The sequence below is a fragment of the Magnolia sinica genome, chromosome 9 (assembly GCF_029962835.1).
Source record: "Magnolia sinica isolate HGM2019 chromosome 9, MsV1, whole genome shotgun sequence".
Taxonomy (NCBI): Eukaryota; Viridiplantae; Streptophyta; class Magnoliopsida; order Magnoliales; family Magnoliaceae; genus Magnolia; species Magnolia sinica.
Genome location: NC_080581.1, coordinates 57,810,912 through 57,818,610, shown reverse-complemented (window position 1 = coordinate 57,818,610; position 7,699 = coordinate 57,810,912). Strand labels below are relative to the sequence as shown.

At 37.4% G+C, this 7,699-nt stretch overlaps 1 protein-coding gene across 1 annotated transcript; it reads right to left on the bottom strand.

Annotated features, from left to right (window-relative positions):
- Positions 1–1,165: 1,165 nt before the first annotated feature.
- On the bottom strand, positions 1,166–4,485 carry LOC131256337 (snakin-2-like). The gene is made up of 4 exons (XM_058257286.1): positions 4,283–4,485; positions 3,735–3,767; positions 2,995–3,082; positions 1,166–1,394 (listed from the first exon to the last, which is right to left on the bottom strand). Exons 1-4 carry the CDS (start codon positions 4,337–4,339, stop codon positions 1,210–1,212), a joined length of 363 nt encoding a protein of 120 aa, XP_058113269.1. The 5' UTR covers positions 4,340–4,485; the 3' UTR covers positions 1,166–1,209.
- Positions 4,486–7,699: the final 3,214 nt, after the last annotated feature.

Here is a 7,699-nt window from a genome sequence, read left to right as displayed (position 1 = left end):
GATATAAATACTTAACGGGTGGTATGCTTGGAGTGTACAATGTATAGTATTTTAGATAAACACCAATTCTATTCGGTGTGAAGACTTTTATAAAAATGGTTGCGATGAGTTGAGCTACTCCAACTCTCTTTTCTCTAACTCACCTATACGGTGCAAAAAGCCTAAGTGCTATTGAAGGGTTCTTAAAATGTTATAAGGCGTGGAAATTCAAAAATTCATCCTCGTCCTGATCAAATATTATTCATGTTATAAGGCGTGGAAATTCAAAAATTCATCCTCGTCCTGATCAAATATTATTCATCCTCATCGGTCAACATCAATATTAAAAAAATAAAATAATGGCTCCCATTCAATTAAGTTCTTAAACTTTCCATGAATGATGCATATTGTAATAATTCATTTCGCAGTTTAGGCTAACGCATTGTTCTACCTTGTCGTTCTTCTCTATATAGGCTGCCAATCATCTTCTTTACTTGTATATCAGCCCTCCATTCATTTTGCTTGTCGACTGATCATACATTTCTGTTTTCCTATTTACATTTTGGGATGGGGAGTGTCAACAAATCTCACATATCATTGATTAATTTCATAGAAGAATGGTTACTATAATCCATCAATCTTGGAACCCAACTTCTTTCTCTCAACTAAGATTTTGATGGATCAATTTCTTAGAAAACTGCCCACCAGAAAATCCATCACTCTCACTAGTATTGGTGGAAGAACCTGTCTAGGGAGCTTCTTAGGGTTCTCTAGATCCACTAGAATTCGCTAAAACACATCATGTTCAAGTTCTACCAGGCCCGAAGAATGTCCTGGACCAGGTATATATGGATGGGCGTGATTTTGAAGCCCAATTAATAAATGGGCCGCACATCGGCCTAGGTTTTACAGAATTTTCTATTTAGGCCTCACCAAAGACAGAAAATGGTCCCATTTATAAAAAAATTAGTGGGCTTGGGTCTGATGAAAATGAAGAAGATTATGCCATTAAGGAGACTAGCTTGTCCATAACTATTTATTGTGACAAAGGAGATCTTACATGATGAAAAGAAAACAGAAAAGATCACAAAATTCTCTCTCTCTCTCTCTCTCTCTCTCTCTCTCTCTCTCTCAAACGCAGTGCAATGCAATTTAGTTCAAAAGAAAAAAAAGAAAAAAGAAAAAAAAGGACAATCTCATTAAGGAGAGAATAGGAAGTAAAGAGGCAGATCAAGGGCACTTGGTTCTGTTGCCATGGGTGGTCATATCAGTGTAGCATTTGCCACAGAGCTCCCTGTTACCGGCTGTACCCGGTGGGACACACTTGCAACGTTGACAGCATGTGCCACAAACTCTTTTACAATGCCTTGGCCTTGAGTTCAATTTGCACCTATCTACACACAAACGAGGGCACTCTGCACAGCACAACCAAAAACATTATATCTTGTCAATACCATTCTCAAATACAATGTCTAATGAAGGAAGCTAATGAGAAACATGCAATTTCCCATCTCCACAATAAGCCATACAAGGTTACCTCGGTCGAGGGTTGTTTAGGCCTTGGGTCTTAAGTGTCTTGGCCAGGCCAGAGTGTAGCCCGACTCAGCTCAAACCCACCCCATTTGTCTTTATTTTTTTTATTTATTATTTATTATTTATTTATTGGTTAGTACATTAGTATACACCCACTTGGAAATCGATTCCAAGACCTCAGTTTTGAAATGAGGTATTATCTTCACGTAAGGCCTGTTTATTAAATTTAGAGCTCCAAATCTGAATCTGAAGTCAAAAAACAAGTATTGAATCTAGAATAACATGTTTGTTAACTGATGTCCCAAATGTCTTAAATATGTTAATTTGATACATTTGTCTCTTTCTAGATGGGAAACAGTCGCAATTGAATCCCTACCATTAAAAACTTCATGGATACCTGAGCCCAAAAATGAGACGGATCCAAAGCTGTGGGGACTGAACATCTACCATTGAAACCTTCTTAGGTGTCATAGAAGCTTCGGACCCATTTGATATTTGGTTTTTCCCTTCATCCAAGCCTATATGACCTTATGAACTGTGTGGATGGAAAATAAACATCATGGTGGGCCCTATGTATGTTTCAACCGTGGGAATCAGTCTATCTGTATATCTAGCCCACTTGTCACCATTTATGCAGTTTAACTTATTGTTGGGTTGGGCTTAGTGAACCGTCCGGACAATCCAATCCACTAGCACTCCTTTGTGAGGGGGCCATGATCTGGTGATTCATTCCAACAGTTAATTCGATGGGCATGTTTAAAATAAATAAATAAATAAATAAAACCCTCACAGGTTAGAAGATCCCAGACATCCAATCTTTGGAGATTTCGGGGCTGATTATGGATTGTCACTTTTTTTCCCCCTTTCGGTGTTTATTAAGGCCACTCATCCGAGGGTTAGGAAAAAGTGATTTTGATAAATTTTTAGACCGTGCAAGGCAAACCCGGGCCCACGAATTTATCAGGTTTGGGTTTCTCTATTGTACTAGGCCCATGACGGGCTCTGTTTGGGCTCTCGCATTAGGTCGGAGTAGTTTTGGGCTGGTTGGTCTGGGCCGGGACAAGACTGTGAACCTACTGGGAATAAATGAAAGGCACAACATCGACTTATCTATTTATGAATGTACAATATCCGTTTGATGATGTGAATGACACTGTATAACTGAGACCATCGTTCATCTATACCATTGATCTGATGTGTCCCACTGTCACTGGGATATGTATCTGAGAATCTCTCACACTGGAACACTCTTAACACTTTGATCAATGGCATACAGCTAGACAGTTTAGCATCAGGATATAGTCCAATGATAAAATGAAGAGCATTTCCCAATCTCGGAGATTTCATGGTCATCCTCCATCGAAGGTGGGGCCTATCAGATCAACAGTTTCGATCAGTGATCAACATTCACACACGTCGAAAATCCAGTGCATATCATCAACTGAACAGGACCCTTTGATAATCCATCAAGACATAGATCACCTGTAACTTTCACTGGGGGCAGGAGTGCTAGTGGGGCAGGGGCCGGGGCGTGGACAGGAGCCGTAGCTAGCACACTAGCAGAAGCAACCTACATGAAAACAAATACCAGCATGTTAGTTACGTTACATGTTAATATATGAGAAATGATTACGTACAGAAGCTGTATGTGAACTTTTCACGTACATCCATTTTTTCCCTGCCCACATCTCACATATCATACGATTAATGTGATTATCTGGTGCCATTAATCAGGCCAATGCCCACAGAATGGGTCTATCAGCATGATTCATTCCGGTTACTCATCATGGTGTGGCCCACACCTTCTCCACAGATCAGATATTCTACGTATGTGATACAAAGGCAGACAAGATATAGTTGTATGTGATTGCTTCTCTATCTATATGGACTGATACAACATGCTACATCTTTGGCAATCAATGAGCCTAGTTTAAGGTAGGCCTAGATAAGTCCAGTATAGGCCATTTAACTTTTGGGCGTGGAATCCAGACCATGGACCTAGATTTGAGTCCAAGTCAGGCATGATAGCAGTAATGTGGCATAGGCCCAGCTTTGGACAGGCCTCAATTGGGAGGTTTTGTTAAAAATAAAAAGGAAAGCCTGTCCAATTGAACTCAATGGCTGAGTTTAGACCCGTGCCCAGATCTACTAATGCTAGCATTGCCCATGATTTTCTGCGTGTCGAGAACATCTATCCAATCAAAATCCTACTCCTATAGTACCTCCATGTAGTTATCCTCATTGTTAGATGAACCCTGTAACAACAAAGAAAGTCTAAGTGAGAGAGAGAGAGAGAGAGAGAGAGAGAGAGAGAGAGAGAGAGAGAGGTTTAAAAACTCCACTCTGACTCGATGGGTAGTTGGGTCTGATCAAATCGACTCAAAGACTCGATGGAGTCTCTAATTGACTCAACTTGATATTTTAATAATCAAATTTAAAGTATCTAATAGGAGAGAATATTAAATTTAATAGAAAGCTCTAAAGTATTAAAATATCCAAAACAAAACAAAGCTGCACTCAATGGTGCAACTCAGTCGAGGTCACTTGCACAAGTCCTGTTGCAAGCATATCATCTTTTCTAACGGTCAAAAAGTTGACTGGGCATGTGACCCGATGGAGTCTAATCAAGTTGCCGAATCGAGTCAGGCTCTCCAGCGAGTTTCCAAGATACTCAGTTGATCTCTCCAGTTGACTCGGGCTGAGTTTCTAGTCGTCCCATCAAGTGTTAAAACTATGAGAGAGAGAGAGAGAGAGAGAGAGAGAGGGATACCCTGGATGTAACCAGAAGGAACGAGGCCAAAACAAAGATGATAGCTTTCAAAGCCATTGAAAGAAAGAAACAGGAAAGTAGTGCAACAGCTACTCTTGAGTACTTTTGTGGTGGTAGCCTTGCTCTTTTTTATAGAGGGAGAGAGAGAGAGGTGTCTTGTAATGCCAGCTTAAAACAGGATGTCATATGGGAAGCTGTTCTCTGCTGAGCGTTGTGATATCTTGTACCCATGATCATGTCTGCTACAAGTGCATTCAGCTTATATGCCACCTTTACTGTACTCTCTTCTCACACGTGCTAACCTGGCATAACTGTACAAGATCCAAGCCTTTCACCTGCAAGGACCCATTGTCCAGATTCTTTGGCTAAAAGACAAGACCGCACATGTACCATTGAATGTGGACTATTTGCGATTTCTTTTTCAACCATCCATCTTCTAGCAGATGCGGTCCACAAATGAGAGACCTGATATCTTCTCATCTTAGCCATCTAGACAGTGGTATCCACCCGAAAAACGGCTTAGATCTCATAAACGTGGACCACGATTGCTGGCATGTGTAGAGGCGAGCACAGATTAAGTGCATTTGCTCAAATGTGCATAGCAAGTCTCCATAGAATAACATATCTTTCATGTGAGAGGGTGTGCACCGAGTCTCTAGTTTATTGACCGACACATGACTTGGTCGTCGAAATTTTGAACAAACAATGTTCTTAGCTTGGAGTGGCCCAACTTGGTGGTTGGTTAATCTACTCACACACTAATCACCAGGGTCTATCAGCTGTCATTTTCAAATAGGAGAAGAATCCAATGCTACTTATGTTGAATGTGTGGTTCAAATTTATAGTGTGTACCACTTATATTTTATCCTCTCATTTAATATGATATATTTATCTTCATAAATGTACATGTATCAACTAATAGAAACATGGAGGCATCTTTTTGTAATCATTTATATATGTTTTCACCGCCACATTAACTTCATTCATATATATTATAATTATGTAACTATTTACTAAAAATCACGTAAAGTCTATATAAACTTAAATCTTAGCATATTTTGAAGACACATAAATTTTCGCTTCTCATTCTTTCTTTTTGTTTTTTTAAAGTTCCTCTTGATCTTGAGTAGGTTTTAAAAGACGATAGTCTATCTTATTAGTAATGCAAAACAATGATAGAAATTATTTTGTTATTGAGATCAGTCTCAATGAGGGTCTGAACTCGGTTGAATTACGGGGACAGTACAGAGGAGTTCTATTTCACTATTGGAGGCGTAAAGTCTCTTTAAGAAGCGACACTACAATAGAGCTCTGAGCCAAAATTCTTCAAGTGGCCTATTTACTTAACAACAAATCTAATAATTTAAAGATAGTTTATTATGTATATAGCTACTTTAGCAATAGTTAGCTTGGTCAATCCTAACCTTGTAAGGCTGAATAGTTTAATAAAAGAATTATTGATGATGAGTGCACAAAATTGAATTTCTGCTTAAGTAGCTCAAAATTGCTTATGTCTAAGTGAAATGTGTACATCTCAATCCAATCCAACTAAGCATCTAAGAGAGAATAAAGTCAAAGATCAACACATTCTTATTAAAAATTGGAAGGATGATAACTATATATATCGCTATCACATTCACAATGCACTCATAAACTAACTATATGACTTGTATTTTGGAGTGAAGATTGCTAACGATATTTGAGATACCTTGAAGACCAAGTATCTAATTAAGGAGGCAAGTAATAAAAAAAATTAATAGAAAATTATATAACATTTAAGATTGTTGACGATAAGTTGATTATTACATGTGTATGAATTCCATCTTTTGGTCAATGAAATCGTCTCATGTATATGATATAAAAATTGATAAGAATTTTCATGTCTGGGTAATTATATGAAAATTACTATATATATATATATATATATATATATATATATATATATATATATATATATAGAGAGATATAGAGAGAGAGAGAGAGAGAGAGAGAGAGAGAGAGAGAGAGAGAGAGAGAAACAAACTCCATCAGAAAAGAAAAATATGTTACTTGAGTAATTGATGCACCATCTTTGAATTGAGGAGAGATAAACCCCTCAATAAAAATATTGAATAGTTATAGATGACAATTAATAGTTTATATAGTTGAGATTAGTTCTAATACTAATATTAAAAAGAGAAAGTGTGATTATGTTAGCAAACCACAAAAATCTAAAAAGAACAAACTTAAGAAGGGTAATTGTTATGTCACTGAAAAATTCGGACATCATGTAAAAGAATATATGTATCAAAGTTGAAATTTGTAAAAGCCGAGTTTGATAAAATGCTAATCGTATTAGTTGTCGAGGCTAATATGGTGAGAAATGAGAAAGATTGGTGAGTTGACACGGGAACTTCCAGATATGTCACATGTTGTTGAGGGTCAAATATTGCATATTATCCTCCATTCGTTTCTTGGTTTTATGAACATGATACTGCTTAATGTCCTATTTTACTCATGTTTGTGTTACAATGTGAATTTAAGAGCTTGGACTGAAAAATGTGCTAAAAATATGGATTTGATACTCAAATATCACCAAGGCGAGGGATGGATCCAAAGAGACCAAGATTGAAGAATTCACATGCCAAAAATCTAAGGAAACCAAGTGATGAAAGAAGAGAATAGAAGATTTAAAGTGAAAAAAAAATCCTGAAAATTGTCTTAAAAATAGATTCCAAGACCAGAAAAGTCTAATTCTGGAAAACTACCAAAATCGCCTTCGATCATATTGAAAGACCTTAGATGCATCGAAGATCATATCGAAGGTACTTAAATGTATCGAATGTGGAATTGAAAATTGCAGGATTTTTAAGCCAAACTCGCTGAACAATTCTGGACCAGTTTCGATGATATCGAAAGACCTTCGATGCATCAAAGCTTATATCGAAGATCATATCGAAAGACCTTCGATGCATCGAAGTTGTTACGTGGACTACGTAAATTTTAGGCGGTTTCTAGATTCTTCTAAGTCAGTGCAAAAGGACGTGTTGCTCAACTATAAATAGGAGTCCCCAGGGCATCCCTGGGGATTATATAGGGTTTGGCGGAGCAAAGCATAAGGGTGGAGAGTCGTTGCCAAGCATTTTTCTTGATTTCTTCCTTAATTTTCATGTTTTCTTCTAGGGTATTAGATCCAATCATGTCTATTGTTGGCTAAACCTCTTAGCTAAGGCTAAGAGGTGAAGCTTGTAGCATGATGAGATGTTTTTATTGCTTTGATTCATGTTTATGTTGAACTTACTTTGATTCTAGTTTGATATTTAAGGAATACTTTCAGATTTTAATGATTTATTGTGACTTAAATTACAGTAGATCTGCAATAGCTTTGAGTATCTTCTTTTCCTGTTTTGAGATTATGGGATTGGTAAATCCTATTGT